At 31.5% G+C, this 19124-nt stretch overlaps 3 protein-coding genes across 3 annotated transcripts in view; all 3 read left to right on the top strand.

The window, feature by feature from the left end:
* LOC116022221 (farnesyl pyrophosphate synthase 1-like) overlaps positions 1-19124 on the top strand; it is a 462332-nt gene that overhangs the window by 393624 nt on the left and 49584 nt on the right. The window lies entirely within an intron of this gene.
* LOC116022220 lies at positions 2075-4689 on the top strand. The gene is made up of 5 exons (XM_031262837.1): positions 2075-2747; positions 3093-3311; positions 3533-3625; positions 4035-4136; positions 4348-4689. Exons 1-5 carry the CDS (start codon positions 2214-2216, stop codon positions 4549-4551), a joined length of 1152 nt encoding a protein of 383 aa, XP_031118697.1. The 5' UTR covers positions 2075-2213; the 3' UTR covers positions 4552-4689.
* On the top strand, positions 10766-16949 carry LOC116023541. The gene is made up of 4 exons (XM_031264542.1): positions 10766-10931; positions 11042-11130; positions 11852-12079; positions 16839-16949. The coding sequence occupies exons 1-4, from the start codon at positions 10862-10864 to the stop codon at positions 16947-16949; spliced, it is 498 nt and encodes a 165-aa protein (XP_031120402.1). The 5' UTR covers positions 10766-10861.

Genomic DNA, 19124 nt, shown 5'->3' with positions numbered 1-19124 from the left:
GCCTAAGAATATCCAAATGAGGTGATTCTTGAACCATTGGAAAGAAGACTTCAAGGGCTACAACTCTTATGAAGACATCAAAGTGTGGTTCAAAAGGAAAAAGGGTCAAAATTAGGCTGCAAGTCGAAACTGTGTTGCAGACGGATTCTCGACGCGTCGAGAATTTTCTCGACGCGTCGAGAGTTGGCAGAATGCCAAGATTTTGGTTCGGTAATATCTCGACGCGTCGAGAAAAGTCCTCGACGCGTCGAGAAATCGCAGATCTGAAATTTCTGCTGTTATGAAATGTCTATTTTGCCCCTCATTCTCCACCCACTATAAAAGCATCATTTTCTCTCCAAACCCTAAGCTTGGCTGCGGATTTGGACAAAAGGAGATCAAGAAAGGGAAGCTCTCATCTTCTCAAAGAGCTCAAAGAGGAAAAATCAATTGGAGAAGAGAGATCAAAGAGAAGAGCTTGGAGGCTTCATTCGGGAGAATTTCTTCCTCTCTTTTCTATTTTAAAACTTTATTGTATATTTGTTGAATCTATTTTAGCCATGATAGGCTAAGCTTTCCTTTGGGATTTTTGGATTGATAAGTGTTTATGAACCTATGTGCCTAGTTCTTTAATTGCTTGAATGAAATATCTATTTGGGTTTATTACTTGTGTTGTAATTGTGGCTTAATTTCTTGATGCTTGTAGTTAAGGATCCTAATTACTTGTTTCATTGCTAAATTTGTCTATGAATTAGAGCACCCACAATTGCACTTGATTCTTGTACCTCGAGAGAGGACATGTTGATTAAGGGATTTATTGTGAATAGCTCACGAGAGTGAGTATTCCAATTGTGAATAGCCCACGAGAGTGGGTATTCCATTTATTGCTAGTTCTTGATTATATGTTGTGAATAGCTCACGAGAGTGTGTATTCCAATTACCTTATTTTGGGATTGAATTACGAGAGTAATCTTTCCCTTTTAGATTGCAATCATCCACACTTGTTGAACCCGAATGATTATTTCACTTTAGATTGGCACTAGGTGATTAAACACTTTGACACCCAAAAATCCCGCGCTTAATCTCTTGTATATAAAAGTCCGTTTGCCTTGCTTCATTTATTTTGTTTTCATAATTATAGATAAATACCCATTGTTAACGTAGGAATAGCTTCTCGTGAATTAATTAGTAACTAGTGCTTGATACCCCGCTTCCCTGTGGATCGATAACCCCGGAATACTCCGGGTATTTGTATGTGGTTTTATGCTACGACCAGCAAGCTTTTTAAAATATTTAATTTTCAATTTTAAAATATTTCTTCATCATCATCATCAGTAATAGTAAAATTTAAAGTTTTTGATTATTATTATTATTATTATTATTATTATTATTATTATTATTATGTGAATTGGGTATTTAAGTCATCAGAATATATTGATGTAGCATTCCAATAAACTTTAACTTGGATGTTACATGTAATAACAAGTCAAATATGATTAATTGCAATTTTTTCTTAATTAAAATGTTTAATTGGAACTTTTTCTAGTTCAAGTGACAAAGAGCATCTATATCAATGATTTTTTGGTGATTTTTGAAATAGTGTAGGATGGTTTTCAAAAATTTAAAAAAAAAATAGTGTAGGATGACGTGGAGGAAAAAAATATGGAGTGAGAAAGTGTTTTGTTCTCCTGCCAGACTCAAATTTTGGAACAGTGCATTGGATTATGGAAGGGATGATATGCTGTGTGCTTATTGCGCACAGCAAGTTTCCACGGGGCGCGTGCACGGTGGCGCGTTATTTAACTATACTCTGCGAGATTGACGACTTTTTGTCTTCTTTTTTTAATTTTTTCCCTCTCCTCTCATATTTTCTTTCACAATCACACTTAAAAAAAACTCCTCAAAAATCTAAAAAAACTCCATTGAAAAGAATGCCCTAATTACGCTTTCATAAATAATTCAAAGGCTTATTTGACTCCTATCCAAAAAAAAAAATCCCAATAAGGCTATTTTCGTCAATCGTCATCACTATTTCGAAAATTTAAATTTCAAACGGCGCTAAAACATCAGTCCCTTCTTCAGTGCTTCATCGTATCTACTATCTTCGGACAACACATTTCTCTCTCTCTAGAAAGACAAAGAACCCTAGAAATGCTCTAATCAAGCGTAGCCTCAGATTCCAGCTTTAATCACTCCGAAATTCCGAACGCAGAAACTTCCAAAATCACAGAGAAATGGCTTCAATCAAGCCCTCATCTCGCTACGCCGCTGCCAAATCTTCGCTGGAGCCCCGATCATCCGCAAGATCCGACCCGTCTTCCTCCGCGGAGCTCACCCCGAAATCCCATATTCTCCTCCGCGCCACTTCCCGCGACTCCTCACGCGCCCTCGTCCCTGCCAATCCTACCAGGAGCAAGAGCAGTGCACACAGCTCCAGTTTTAGCGCGATGGTGAAGAAGCTAGTGGAGCAGAAATCGAGCTCGGCGATGGCGAAGCAGAAGCAGGAATACAAGCTGGCTCTACCGATCGAGGATTTGAAGAAGACGGCGAGGAAAGGGACGGGGTTGGGCGCTCTGCACAAGAAGCTGTTCAAAGGGAGCGCAAGGAGAGAAGAGGGGAGTGAGATGAAGGCGTTGACGGAGATTAAAGGGAATGCTCGGACATTGGCTATGGTGCTGAGGAGCGAGAGGGAGCTCTTGAGTATGAACAAGGAGCAGGAGAATCAGATTTCTGAGCTTAAATTGATGCTTGATGAGAAAAACAGAGAGGTATTTTGTTGAGCATATAATATATAAACATAAATGTGCAATCCAACTATCAGTTTAAGATTTTAGTTGAGATGGAATCCATGCTTCAGTTTTATATTAGGCTTTTTTAATTGAGATGAAGAACATGCTTCAATTTATTGGACACATTAACACGAAAATGGTTCTGTATTCTTATTCCAATATTTAGTAGTGAACTTGAATATGTTTTCTGGTATTTGTAGAATGTGGTTTTATTAGGGATTGAGTTACTTGTGCTCTGTAGTTACTTCTTATTGTATCTCCCATTTAAGCTTGTTTTGCTTAAATGAAAATTATCCCCTTCTCAATAAATGATAACCTATATAGGTTGAGAAACTGAAAGATTTGTGCTTGAAGCAAAGAGAAGATATAAAGTCCTTGAAGAATGCCATACTTTTCCCAGATGTTATGAATTCACAAGTCCAGGAAACTTTGGAGAATCAGAGCTCAGAACTCAAGCAGGCAAGACAACTTATACCAAGTCTCCAAAGGCAGGTCACTTCTCTTACTGGCCAGCTGCAATGCCTTGCTGAAGATCTTGCAGAGGTATCACTCATAATCTCATATGATTATTGCTTAAATCACCTTAGTCTTACAAGCAAGGTTATTATATCTGTTTCTGGTGTACGATATTGAATTTGCCAGACTAGCAATACTTTATAGATAAGGTTACATGATTCTTTCTTCTCCATGCTCCCTGTGAAATATGTTTGCTGTTCTAAACTAGCACTGGGTTTCGATTGCTGATTTTATATTCTACTCTATAGGTCAAGGCAGAGAAGTACTCAGTTAGAGGGTTCAACGATGTCACTTCTCCATGCACACCTGAATATGACCAAGAAGAGGCAACTAATTCTCTGGTATAGGCATCTATGCATAATATATAATTTCAATGCAATGTTTCAGCCAATAAATTTAAAATATTAATATTAACTGGAAGCTGGAGAAGCTTATTAGTTATAGTTTTCAAACCCCATCGCAAGTATTGATACCCCTCAAGAAATGTGTTGCAATTGTTTTTACAACCCAAGTTTTTGATCCTTGAATTTGGTTTCGGACGTATCTGAAGGCAAGTTGTATATTCCTTCTAGCTTTTGGATCAAGTGGATGGGCGGTCCCCATTTATCAAAAACCGGAACACTCCCTACTACAGAAATTTCTGCAATTTCATTGTTATATTGCAATACATCTATCTTGAACTATGTAATGGCCTAATAGGTGAATTTCAATTCACATTTTTCTTCTGTTTTTGATATGTGATCCTACCAGGAGTTCAGTTATGGAGATCAGACAACACCAGGCAGTCCAGATGATATGTTTCTCAAGGATTTAAACCCCTGCTTAACACCTTATGCCAAGACAAAGTCCAAGGTAATCTTTTTTCATAATCCACATTGTCACTAGAGTCTAGAGTAAGCAATTCTTTGAAGCAATGTTGGAGTAAATATGTACTTTTGTCCTATTGTGCATATACTCCCACAAATTAAGAATCTACTAAAGCCTTAAAGTCTCTTTTTGGTGCACTCTTTATCACCTCTTGTCAAGAAAACTGAAGATGAATCCTTGAGCACATTTCTTGCAGGAATTTGATTCATTTGTTTCCCAAGATGAGCAAAATCTTCACAGAAAGAATAGCACAATCCACCGCAACACTAGCTACAATTCTTGCGGGAGGAAGGTATCAAAGAGTTCAGATGGTTGCCATTGTTCCAAGTCGGGGAACAAACTTGCTCGCAGATCTGATGAAAGTAAACTTACATATGGAAAGATGAAGCACAAGTTGTAAACTTTTTTCAGTCTTCTAGGCTCTCTTGTTCAGCATTTTATGTCAGATTGGAGTCCCCTCCAATATCCAGATTGAACATTATCTGGTGCTTTCTGTGTAAGTTCCATTAACAGGCCTATGATCATCATCTTCATCTGATGTAGGTATTGCAGGGAGCTTAATAATTTCATCATCTCAATTTCTCCAACTAGTATAAAGATTCAAATGCTCTTACTTAATAAAGGTATGTGAGAGTAATGTTGTTCCATTAAGGTCACTTTTTCTTCCAAGTGACAAGGAATTTAAAAAGTTTTAATTCTTCAAATTTAAGGATTTGAAATTTAGAGGAAATTTTTTTTCCTACTAAGGAAAATCTCAAATAGAGGCTTTTTGGGAGTTTTTGAGCTGTGTTAGAGGAGAGAGGGGGTGATGTGGCAATAAATCAGGTTCTTGTACAATAACTTGATTTTTTAGTTAAAAAAAGATAAGGCATAAGCACACAGTGGGAGGCATGTGCGACTGTGCGTGTTGGGTACTACAGAGTGGATGCCAATTGAAGTCTATTTTTTTTATTGTTTTTTTATTTTGGTGAAAATATATGTACACACTAAAATTTTTGTTATGTCATGATTTAATTGATGGAAGTAAAAGAGGAATAAAAATTGTGGATTATATTTTATCTTGAAGTAAGAAATAAAATGGAGTACAAAATGTGAGTATATATTATTTTGGGTGCAACGGTTCAACTTGACAAAAAGTGTCACATAAAATTCCTAAAAAATTCACCTAATGGCAATATTGACTCTGTGTACTTTAATAAGTTGAGAAAATATAGATGAACAAGTATAGATAAACAGATATTATAATGTAACATAGTCAATAGTAAAAGAAACCTATTTGAGTTCTTCCACCATGTTACCTTTTTTTTTTCTTCTTTTCTTTTTTTTTTAATTTTTTTTTAATTTTTTTTTAAAGAATATCTTACAATAATATTCACTTTTTCTCATTTAAACCATACTTAAGACTTTTATATTTGTTTTGTAAGGATAATGCTACATTCATCTTCTAATATTCATCTCCTTGTGTGCCATTGCTTGATAGTATATTTAGGGAAAATTATACTTTTTGTCTCTAAGTTATTGGGTAATTGTAGACTTTGTCCGTGAGTGTTGATCATTCTCACTTTTTGTCCTTAAGTTATTATTGGCGTTGCACTTTTCATCACTTTAAACACTTCAGACGAAATTTGCAAATTTTGTATAACTCAGCGAGAAAGGGAACCAGTGGCCGCCTTCTCGCTAGGAGAAGGCGAACCAGTGGTTCCCCTTCTTGTCTCCTTCTCCATGAGGACCATGACTGGCGACCGTTTGCTGGTCACATTTTTATCTGAAAATTTATTGGAGGGTGGCCAGATCCTTAATGACTTGTAATAGTAGGTCATTAGCAGTTTTTTTATTTCACTGTATCAAAATAAATTATTAATGGGTGTAATTGTACCTTTAAAAAATTGAAGGGGTTAATTGACTTTTCAACTAAAGTTCGAGGGTCTATTTGACCTTTTTCCCATTTTATAATTATTTCAAAGTTTGCAATATTTATAAAATAAACTCACATTTTTTCCTTGTTTTTCAACAACCTTCAACCATTGATCTACCCAGTTGGTTTGCTAAGAGGAATCTTACAAAACATATTGCACATAAGTTTTTTTACCCACATAAATTCCAGAAGAATGGTAAAATATTCTTGTTGAGAAAGTTTGCCTTAGTAAACAATCTGGTAGATATGTTCATAAAGTTAGGATGTGTAGGTTTGGAAGATTGTTGTCTTTAGGGGGAGTGACAACTCCTAGCCACACTGGAAGATTATGCTCTGAAAGCATATGGTTGTACCTTTTTTCTCTTAATTAAGTTTTTTTATCTACTGGATTTTCTTAGGCTACGGTTTTTAATGAGTAAACCGATGTATGTGCACTTAAATGGATAGTTCTGAAGATTCTTGAAATCTTGAAGATTATGCTTTGAAGGCATATGGTTACACTTTTTTTTTTATTCCTTCGTTAAGTTTTTTTCCACTGAGTTTTCTTAGACTAAGGTTTTTAATGAGTCAACCGGTGCAATACATGGTTTAACATACTTTGTGTACTTTGATCTTTTCCTCTTCTATCTAAGTTTTTTCCACATGATTTTTCTAGCGAGGTTTTAATGAGGTATGAATGTGGTTAAGTAATGGCCAAGGGAGAATGTTATTTCTTCAATCCCTTCATCTTCCCTATTAATGTTATATGTTGTAGGTTATCACTTTGTATGTATATATAAAGACTTTGATCAATAGAATGAATGGGGTTGATGAGTTCTTACACTTTCTAGTTTTCTTTTACTTTAACTCTTCTCTCTACTATATTCTTGGCATACAATTACTATTGAATCATCCTAGTAAATTGAGCTCAAGAACGCCAAAGTTACAACATGATTCACATAATCATAATAAATCCACATACATCCAAAACTTATTCAAACATTTGGTTTAAAAAACACTCTATAACTAATATTACCCACTAATTATAAAAAAAAAAATGCAAAAAGTAAAATTGCAATAAATAGTCGTAATGATCGAGTAATATTATAAATATATAAAATTTTTGGACAAGTAAATTCAAAAGAATTTTAAAAATAAGATTCTCAAAATCATAATCGAAATAATTATGTCGAGACCAAAAAGGAAACAACACCTAATTGTCATAAACACATGCTTTATCAAAATTTGATGCAAAAACACTCCAGAATAATTAATAATATTATCAATTTTTTTGCAAAAGAGCAATTTTTTGATAACATATTGGTAGTACACACACACATACCCTAAATCATGGACCCTAAATGATGGATTACAAAAATGAAAGCTATCCCCAAGGAGATTTCAGTCCTTTCAGGGAATCCCGTGCCGCCAGTGAGGCGGATCATGGTCGCATTGAAGATGGTAAGTCAGATGCTCCAAACCCAACTCTCTTGCTCCGTCATCATTCAACTTTAATGCACAAATATGTCTAACACTACTTCTCATAGCTTTTGGTTCATATGGCAAAAATTCTTAAATCTGATTAGGCTAGAAAGATTTATTAACAAACTTTTCGTCAAGTTATATCTTCACACCTTTTTTAGATATTGTTTCAAATTTGTTTGTTTTAGGCTTTTAATATAAACCGTGTAACCCCAAATCTTAACATACTTAATACGGGGTTTCTAATATTCTCATATGATGTCCTAGAAACAGACTTAAATGGAACTCTATTCAGGATCTAAAATGGACCAGATATATCAATATGTATTTAAATGCTCATTTATACTATCGCCAATCATATTTAAACAATCAGTAACATTTAATGTATGTTATAATGCCATCACATTTATTATTGAAATAAATATAATAAACATTATTCTGAAAAGAAAAAATCATAATTATTCTCAACTTGAATTGAAATAATGTTTTAAATACTATGAACACATAAATAGCCTTATAAAAATTTGATTAAATGAAAACTAAATAGATAAATCTCCAACAACTAATGTAGTAACTCTTGCTCCATTTCCCATATATACTCAGAGCAATCTTATCTTTAGTCAAAGTTCTACTTCTTCTCAAATTCTGCAACGATACACAAACATGCGAAGTTGTTATTGAGTCTATTATTCAAGAAGTAGTTATTTAGACCAATTTGAAAAACTAGTCTCATTAATGAACATAATAGACATGCCTTCTGAAGGTTTGTTATTGTCCGATCCTTGACCTTTAAACACTTTAGGTACTTTGTGCAATTTCCTTTCTAAGGTCATTCTTTGTTGCAATGGAAACACTTTCCTTTACTTGCAACCTTCCCTTTAGTTTTGGTCACTCCCCCAGTTGGTTTCACGTCAGAAACCTTCTTATTCTTTCTCCTCTTCTTTGACTTAGAAGAGACCAAAAGAACTGTATCAGTGCGCATACCCTTCATTGTAGCATGACTAGTGCACAACATATTGTGCATATAGGATTTGGAACAATTGAAACTTGTTCATGTAGAAATTCGATCATTATGAAAGGCCCAAAAGAATCTGGGAGAAAATGTAGAATTAAGTCTACTTCAAGCTCAATGTCAAAGAAGATATTTAATTTTTACAATCTCTCCAATAAACCAATCATATTTAGGCCATGATCTCATGCATTTCCTCTTTCTTGTAGTTTTGCCCGAAATAAAGGTCTTGGCCGGTAACCTCATTACTTGCAATCCTACTATGCTCATTGTACAACTCTTGTAGGTGATTGATCATAGATTTATCGTCAGACATCTTTCATGTTGATGTTGCAACTCATTGGTCATAGATGCAAAGATATAACAAGTTGATCAACATCATCATCATCTGGTATGAGATAACAATATAACCGATCTTTTCTAGATTCTCTAACAATCATCCACATGTCCACTCTCCTTATCTCATACAAAATGGCATGAGACTCACCATAAGAAGAACAACTTGCTAGTCTTATCGAAATTCTAATGCCAATTAGAAATATTCCTATAACTAGGAACATTTTTGCAATACTTCATTTATTAATTCTTCGTCACTCATATTCAACTCTTAAGAATGAATAATTAAGAAGATTGTACGAAACAATATCAATTGTTAACTAAGCCAAAATAAAATAAATAAAATACTTATTTATTATATTTATTTAATTAGAAATCAATACCCAAAACAATAAATATTAAATCATAGGGCATACATGTCTAACAATTATTTCTTCAATCCCTTCATCTTCCCTGTTAATGTTATATGTAGGTTATCACTTTATATGCATATATAAAGACTTTGATCAATGGAATGAATGTGGTTGATGAGTTTTTACACTTTCTAATTTTCTTTTACCCTTCTTGACATACAATTACTATTGAATCATCCTGGTAAATTGAGCTCAAGAAGGCAAAACTTCCAACATGATTCACATAATCATAATGAATGCCACATACATCCAGGGCCGGCCCTAAGGGGGGTTCAGGGTGGGCACCTGCCTAAGGCCCATCTCTATAGGGGCCTATAGGCCATAAGATATACGGAGTATTATAAAAAAAAATAAAAAAATAATATATATATATATATATGGTCATGTTCAGGTGTGGTCGTGCTCTCCCGTGCGGCCGTGCGGTTCACACCACTCAATGTTACGAAATACACCACTCAATGTTAAGAAACACACCACACAAATATGCACTGTGGTGTGTTTCTTAACATTGTGGTGTGTTTCATTGTGTTTCATTGTGGTGTGTTTCTTAACATTGAGTGGTGTATTTCGTAACATTGAGTGGTGTGTGACCGCACGGCCGCACGGGAGAGCACGACCGCATTTGAACCAAAATCTATATATATATATATATATATATATATATATATATTACTTATTATATATTTTAAAAAAATAGGGTTAATAGTTTAATTTCTGGAAGTCGAGAACTAAACTCACAATGACTGAAAGAGACGTTGTCACACACCCACTGCTCACGCTGCCCAGGAGTATAAAGGTCGCCGGTCGCGCCTACACTACACCAACCACTCAAATAGTTAAAGATTTTTGATTGACTGATTCAGATTGATTGATTCATATAAGTGCCAGCTGCTTTTGTTTCTTTTTTCTTTTTTTTTTTTGTTAAGATCGATTTTATAATAATTTTTTTATACAATGTTGCCTAAAACACATTCATCCGGAAGTGAAAAAAGAAAAAGAAGTAAACAAATTGATCATCCGGAAACAAATTCTTCGACCCTTTTTTTTTTTTAATTTCGCCCAAGGGCCTATAAAACCTTTGGATCGGCCCTGCATACATCCAAAACTTATTCAAACATTTGGTTTAAAAAACACAGTATAAATAATGTTAGCCACTCATTAAAAAAAAATGCAAAAAGTAAAATTGCAAGCATGTTTTGCAGTTGGGTATTAACTATTACGTAAGTATAATGAAATAAAGTTTTGCGTTCGCTACTAACTATAACTTTCGCGTAATGGTAAGCATTTGATTATGAAACTATAGAATCTATACATATTATAGATTCAGAAGAGGAGAGCTGAGGATTGTGCATCTTTAACTTAGATCTTCAGTTGACTGCTTTGAATCCATTGGCACCAAAAATCAAATATGGATCGACAACATTGCATGCACAAAACAGCACTATATATATGTGTGTAATGCCCGAGGGCTTAACACACTTGAGAAGCTAAGCTCATTCAAATCAATTCATCGTCACCGGCCTCTTAGTTTATTATATATTGCTAAGAAGAATTTTAGAAGTGCAGTGGGGGCATAATGAAATGGACAGTTACACTGCACTCCAACTTCATGGATTGCGTCGCTGATTCAGGCGGCAATATTAAAGGTTGGATTTTTTTTTCTTTTATTATTATTGTCTAGTAATTTTATCAAAATAATTACATATTAATACTTTTTTATTTTTTAAATATATATTTCAAAATTTCTTAAACGCAGATGCTACGGCAGGCGAAATTTTGAGGCGCATGCGCATCCGTGAACCGGGATTAGAATTAACGGAGAGTCAAGTTAGAAGCCATCTGCAGGTAATTTACTTTTAATAGATAGTGAAATTATTATTATTTTTTTTTTATTATCTAAGATTAATATATAAAAAATCATATAACAATCTAACGTTCATATAAAATTCAATATTTTATCTTTATTTTTCATTCTTAGACTACTCACTAGATTTTATAGATATATATAAAAGTTTTAATTTCATTTTTTGTTCTAAATTTATAAACAGTAGTTCACTTTTAGTACTTTTTTTCCTTTGGTCATAATATTATTGTGGCACGAATTATTTTTTGTCCTCCGTCAACATAATCGTTGAAATATCGTTAAAATATAAGGACATTTTGATCTTTATATTTATACACATGTACACACATACACACAAAGTCGATTGACCCTCGCTATATTTTTATTGTTATTCCTTTTTTAAAAAAATTTATAATTGAATACCTAAATACACTTGTATTTTACGAAATTTAAATAATTTTGTTGATGGAAGACCAAAAATGGTACGGTCATGCCACAAAAAAAATAGGACCAAAGGAGATATTAGATAGAAAAAGATTAAAAGTGGACCGACATCTATAAATTAACGTAGGACCAAAATTTGAATTAACTCTATATAAAATATATTGTAACATTGGTTTTTCATGGTATAATACCTTGCATTGAATTGTTACATTTTCATTAATTGTGATTAGCAAAATTGTAAATAAAACACTTCTTTGAATTTTGATTTGGAAATTTCAGAAAATTCGAAATTTCAAGACAAAAGAACTAAAAAGGATGAACACAAAGGCCAGAATTCATCAGCAGTACCTAATGCAGACCAGTTTATGGGGGACCAGAGCAGTCCTTGATGAATGGGGATTTTTCTTAAGGGAATGTGATAATTTGTACCGCTCAAGATATGACGACGACGACGACGACAACGATAACGATATTTCAGATTCAGAAAATAATAACCAGCAAGTTGAGGTATCGAGCTAATTAATTTAAACTGATTTGGTCCATTAATTATTCATTATGTTGCACTTTTAGTCCATATTATATAATTATCGAATTTTATTAGTAAACTTTTTATGAGGTTATTTTTATCATTTAGAATCAATATTCATGGTTAAAGTTTCACTCTCTCAATTGGAACATTATTTTTAATATTGAAAATTAATTCTAAATAATAAAAATAATCACATATGTTAATGAAATTTGACAATTATATAACACTAGAAGTAGGAGCTAAAAGTGTAATATTTTTAGCAATTGAGAAGGTGCTAAATTTGTTTAAATTAACTTACACGGATTAAATTTTTAAAATTTAAACAATTCAGGGATCAAAAGTATTATTTTCTCTAAATTTTATTTCTTACTTTAATTTTTAATTAAATAATAATGATATTATGCGTGTATTTATTTTAATTATATTGTATCTCTCCAAGTCAATTTATAACTGTTTATTTATTTATTTATTAGTATGTTACCCGTACGATGCACGGACTAAAGATTTAAAATATTATAATTATGCTATGTTATTAAAAATTATTAATGTTTTTAAATTTCATTTATAAAAAGAGAAATATGAGATTTATTCATTTATAAAGTTTTATTATTTAATAATTATGTTGATTTGCTACAATAAAGTTATGAACATAATTATTTGTAATTAAAATAAGAATTGATATTTAAGATGGTAATTACTCCAAAATAAACTATATTATAAGTTTAATACAACATATTTAGAATTACAAAATTTTAAGGAATTATAAATTGCATTAGTAGTTGAATTACAATTTTCAGAGTCACAACAAATCAAAATTTTGAAACCTTTTAGATTTCTAATTCTAAATGAACAATATATAGTTGACCATGGACAAAAATAGATCAATTTTCTCAATAACAATCAAACAGGAGATAGTGTCTACCCTAAACTTTTATTGATAGTCATGCAAAAGTAAAAATACAATGAAATTGCATGTATTGTTTTTAACTATAATATATTGACACTGACAAAAATTATATGTTTTCAAATAATCATATTCTTCCAAATTTATTAAATAATTTGGAAACATAATATGTCATGATATTACAAAAGAATGCAAATACTATTATAAATAGTACTCCGTATAATATATTACGCTTAATAAATGTATAATATATTACATTCAAAAAGAATGAAAATACTATTAAAAATAGAATCATACAATCTAAAATTATAACTTAGTGATATGTAATAAAATTTAGTATGTCACACGTGCGTTGCACAATAATATATATATATATATATATATATATATATATATATATATATATATATATATAATATTAAAGTATACACGCACCATTAGTATAGAATTATATAAAGTATATATTACACATAATATAATGTTTTTTACATATATAAAAATTAAAATTTTGTAAACTTTAAATGCATCTATTACATTATATCTTATCATCTAAAGAATATCTAAATCTAAACGAATTATTCACAATTTATATTTATTGAAAATTAAAATTGCACGTATAATAAACCAGCTACTAATAATTCAATTTGAATTTTAAATTACAAACTATTAAAGACTTTTTGTACCCAACATCCACATTTTTACTACAAAAATTATTGTATTTTATGTTCTTTTAATTTATAAATATTTTATTTTAGTATTTTCCCCAAAAATTTGTTTACCAAAAATTAGTTTATAACTCCAGAAATTTTAGTTGGTTGTACACCTTTTTACATTTCTTGGTGTGGCTTTTTATCTTATGAAATGATGTCATCAGTGCAATAAATTTATTTAGCCAGTGCAACTTTGATTTCCAGGTCTCAAAGTGTGAACTAGCCCCCACTTCCTCCTAGATATTTGTCAATATAATTATTCTGTGTTTTTTTTTTTTGGGTTATAAGAGTCCCTGCAAAAAAAAGTTTTGCATTAATACATTATTATTTATACTAATTATATTAAAACATCTCCAAATATTACTACATAAATATTAAAAATAGAGGAAGTGAATAGAGTAATAGAGTTAGAGCTTTGAAACAATAAAAAGGAAACAATGACTAAACACATCTTGTATCTTTCTTGATTATTTCATGTGCTACAATGTAAATGATTCAAATATGCTATATTTACTAATACTAATTGATGAAATCCATAAAAAAACACTGTAAAACTATTCCTTAAGGACAGATTTAAGTAAACAATATGTCAAAGGATCGGTATAAAAATATATTAAATGTAAATAAGAATATATACCTCCACATCTCAAGCATAGATTCTAAAGTTCCTCCTCGATTGTTTTTTACTTCGTAAAGACGACCAATCGTACCTTTATTGCCCACGCAGTACTGTAGGCATTTATCTTATTTAGTAAAAACAAAAATAGGGGGCCATTATATGTAGATTTTATTGTTTATGAGGCTAAAGTTGTAAGACGGAGTGGAAAATATGGAATTTGTTGCATGATTTATATAGTGGTATTTAAATTCATTAGATAAGAAGTATATTTGGAAAACTTTAAACTAATTACCTATTATTTTAATTAACTTGCTTGATTATAGAAAGGAATCATGGCGATCCGAAAGGTATGCAATACATGTGAACATCTAATTTTTTCCTTTGTCTTCCCCCATATCTACACTACCTATTTATTTTCTTAACCAAATTGGAAAACAATATTAATTGCTCAATTCTAGCAAAATAATAATTCATTAAAAATGGTGTAATATATGTAGTAATCCAAAGAATTTTTGAATAAATTACTGAATTTATAAAAATAGACTGTTATTATGTAGCGTATACTAGCCAATTTCTTAACCAAAGTGGAAAATAATATTAATTCCTTAATTGTAGCAAAATAAGAATTCCTATTAATTTCTTAATGGTAGCAAAATAAGAATTCCTCAATCTATTCAATTAATTACAGATATTAATATGCATATATTTTTATTAATTAACAAAATAAGAATTCTTTAATTATATTATTACTAAAATGCCCTTCAGTTTGGATGAGAAAACTGACCCAGACACTTATGGGTTGTTTTGTTCACAGAATAGACCTGGAATGGCATAACATTCCCAGTAATAGGTCTATTCCATTGTTTGGTAATGACTTCTATTCCTAGGAACATTGTCCCTGGGAATGACCTATTCCTCTTGTAAGGGGAATAGAGATTCCTGGCTCTCCCTAGGTATTAACTTATTCTTGAGTTCTCAGAAATAGATTTTTTATTATATTTCAATTTTTACCCTTTGTTAAACCTAAATTGTTATTATATATATAGATAGATAGATATATATAGATTTGTTTTCCTTATTTAAGTAAATGAATTATGCTTTCCATATAAATATTAATGCATTATATCTATTGGGGCTAAATCAAATGTATAAATAATGTAATTTTTTAACATAAAAATATAATTTGTAGAATTTATTTATTCTTTTTTAATTTTGAATTAATATTAATTTTTGTTAAGTTTAATTTTTAAAATTTGGATTGTAAATTGTGTTAGTATTTGTAAACTTCAGTTAATTTTTGAACATTGAAATTTAAAAAAAAAAAAAAAAACAAAAAAGCCCGCGGGACTCGCCAACCCGCGTGGGCGGGTTAGGGTTGCATGATTCCTAACCCGCGGGTCTAATGGGCCGGCCCGTTAGAAATTAAGCCCGCGGTGGGACGAGTCTAAGGGCGCGGGCCGGTCCGCTTTGACAGTACTATTATATTGTTAATTGTTAAATGAATTTAGAGTGCAATTAAAATAATATTTTAACATTACTATAATTAAGCTAGTGTATTGAAAAACCAACAAAATAGAGCTCATGCAATAATGTATATGTCAACTGAAATAATTTTGTAGAATTAAAATGATGCTTTGGTATTTCTATAATGAAATTAGTGTATATGAAAAAATAAAATTAAAAAATAGGGCAATATTATGAAATGAAAGTGAAATGTAATTAGAATGATACTTATTTCAAGAACCACTGCTAATGTACCATGATCGAATCTACAGTAAAATTTGCCCTTTAACCCTCTCGATCTTATTAGATTATTTTGAAATTTAGTTAGCTAGCTAGCATTCACATTAATGCCGCGGTTTTCTTAGAACAAACGATATTAATCAAGAAATTGTTGTCCATATATAAGCAGGTTATCCCGTCAACAGCTCCGACTCCGATGCTGCCGCAGCATATAAATAGTTACGGGCCGTTGCATGATAGTGTTGAAACATCGTCTCATCAACAAAGTCTCAACCAGCATTGCTCCTCCCCACCTCAGGCATGCATGGCCAATCTCCTAATTATATTAATTACCTTTCATGATTTTTTTTGGGGCAAAAATTTGTTTGAGACCGTCTCACGGAACTTCTGAGACGGGTCAGATCTTTGGTTAGTGAGGTCAAAAATCTGACTCATTAATCAAATATTCGACCCGTATTACAGATTGAGATTCGTGAGACAGTCTCACACAAGTGTTACCATTTTTTTTGGGTGAAACGAAGCTCAAATTTCATATATAGTAGGGTCATACTTGTGTGAAACCGTCTCACGGGTCTCAATTCGTGAAATGGATCGAATCAACATAATTTGGATATAAAAATCAATCAAAATCCAACTTATAATACTAATCACCACTCAAATTATGCTGACCCGACCCGTCTCACGGATTAAAACCCGTGAAACGATATCACACAAATTTTTTCCTACGTAGTAATATTATTTTGATTTTGATTCTGTTGTAGATTGACGGCGATAATAACGAGGAATGGAAAACTTGGATTGCATCTCCGGAGAGATCGGAGCTGGATACATGGATGGAAATGATGATGGATGATTACCCACCTAAAATTTAATTTAACATGCATGTTGTCTAGACCTGCTACAAGTGAACTTCGTTGCATACTCTTTATCTTGTTTTGCTTGTGTAATTTATCTTTATAAGTTATTATTATTTGATGAGCAAGTAGACTCGTACTATTATCATTTTACATATTATCAGCTAATAGTAAACAATTAATATATTTAAAAAATTTTACAAATCTTATCACTAATGTTATCATTGATCAAAATATCTAGTACAATTGATTATCTCCTATTCGTTAGGAGTAATTAATTATTAATTAATTGCCAAAAGAAACTCCCGTTATGGATCACTATTAAGAATTTTGGTTTATTATCGACTTCTCTTGGAGTTGTTATTTTTTAAAAATTAAACTATTGGTTGAGAAAGTAGTTATAAACAGATACTGACTCTTGTGCTTCAATAAGTTGAGAAAGTAGTTATGAAAAGATACTGCATTGTAATAGAGTTAGTAGTATTAAAAAAAAAAAAATTAAACTATTGGTATGTTATTAGACTGTCTACCCAATTTGAGGCCCAAAGGGCAGAGATGAGTAAACGATCACTCAGTTACATAATCGATCAAATAATTGGAAAACCGATTGGAATTTGCGAGCTCCATATATAACGATCAAAATCAACTGAAGGAAATGATAAAATCGACCGTCGACTTTGGTCAATTATGTTAGTTACCGAAAAATTGGAAAAAAAAAAAACAAATTATTCAAAAATTAATAATAGTAAAAATTTAATTTTTTAATTTCTTTTTATATAAAAAATATTAAATAAAATTACACTTATTTATGCCATGCAATATAATTTCAATTTTCAATAGTCTTAGATCTTTTATAACCCTTAATACATATAAAACTCTTTAGAGTTAATTCCATTTTTGGTACTAGATTTATAGGTGACAATCCGCATTTAGTCTATATTTTTCAAAAAATTCACTTTTGGTCCAAGTATTATTATGGCATAACCATTTTTGGTCCTCTATCAATAAAACAGTTTAAATTTCATAAAATACAAGGGCATTTTGGTCTTCAGTTATGGATTTTTTAAAAACAACAAACATAAAAAATATAGCCGGTCAACGTACTTTGTATAAAAAAAAAATTGAAATGTCCTTCTGCATTTCAATGATTTTTTTGACGGAGGACCAAAAATGGCCATGTCACAATAATACTATGACCAAAAAAGGATATTCTGATAAAAAAAGACTAAAAGTGAATTGTCATCTATAAATCTAGGACCAAAAATGGAATTAACTCAAACTCTTTAATATTGTAGCTCAATGTTATAAGATGTCAACTAGCATTTTTTTTTGGAGAGTGTGCACGCCTGCACACACATATATATGAGAACTTGTGGACAAATCTAAAACATTAATATACTAGATATAACGGTTAAAAATAAACAAAACTTTATAATATTTATGAAAATGACCCTACTCATTTTAAAAATTTATAATAATTAATGTCATCAATTAAAACAAACATCCATAACAATAATATACATGAGGTGGGTCACAACTTAATAGGCGCATCAACATGCAAAACAACATGACCTTAGGCAGAACTCAGTAACTTGGAATGCATTAACAAAATTCTAGCTATTATTTGAGTTCTCTCAATTAAGGATATAAGCATTGAAAAATTAAATGACGTGATTGGCCGTGACGGATAATTGATTGTTAAATTAATTACTTTAATTAATTAAATTGGGCTGATACTTATTTAATTGGGTTAATTAAATGATTCAATAAATAATTAATTGGTCTAATTAATTAAGAGTAATTGTCTGCTGGATTACTGGCCCTGAAGGAATAATTAATTGTGTTGGACCAAGCTATTTGGGTTAATTGGGCTGCTTGAATTGACGAGTTTTGACTTGGTTTGACCCATTAAGAATACATGTGGATCATATAATTTTGGGAAGACGTGGATATTATAAATTGATTCGAAAATATAAAATCATGAACCTGGACATGATGGTGTCCCGATACATTCTCATATTTAATTCAAATAATTAAATTAAATTAATAATTATCCAAATGGATAAAGTTAGTTAGATTTTTTCTACCCACTCACCACTGTAAATAGTGGTTTCATTTTAGAAGAAAAGGAGCTCTAAAGATTTGCATACCGAAGCTCTGCCGAAATATCGACAAGATATCGTCTAGAACGCG

Source organism: Ipomoea triloba, chromosome 6 (assembly GCF_003576645.1).
Source record: "Ipomoea triloba cultivar NCNSP0323 chromosome 6, ASM357664v1".
NCBI classification, from domain to species: domain Eukaryota; kingdom Viridiplantae; phylum Streptophyta; class Magnoliopsida; order Solanales; family Convolvulaceae; genus Ipomoea; species Ipomoea triloba.
The sequence above is the reverse complement of the archived record's forward strand: the minus strand, read 5'-3'. Positions and strand labels throughout refer to the sequence as shown.

Coding starts and splice junctions, on each gene's coding strand:
- LOC116022220 (XM_031262837.1), top strand. CDS start 2,214: ATGGCTTCAATCAAGCCCTCATCTCGCTACGCCGCTGCCAAATCTTCG. Junction 3,312..3,532: donor TTGCTGAAGATCTTGCAGAG/GTATCACTCATA, acceptor TCTACTCTATAG/GTCAAGGCAGAGAAGTACTC. Junction 4,137..4,347: donor ATGCCAAGACAAAGTCCAAG/GTAATCTTTTTT, acceptor CATTTCTTGCAG/GAATTTGATTCATTTGTTTC.
- LOC116023541 (XM_031264542.1), top strand. CDS start 10,862: ATGAAATGGACAGTTACACTGCACTCCAACTTCATGGATTGCGTCGCT. Junction 11,131..11,851: donor AAGTTAGAAGCCATCTGCAG/GTAATTTACTTT, acceptor TGGAAATTTCAG/AAAATTCGAAATTTCAAGAC. Junction 12,080..16,838: donor ATAATAACCAGCAAGTTGAG/GTATCGAGCTAA, acceptor ATTCTGTTGTAG/ATTGACGGCGATAATAACGA.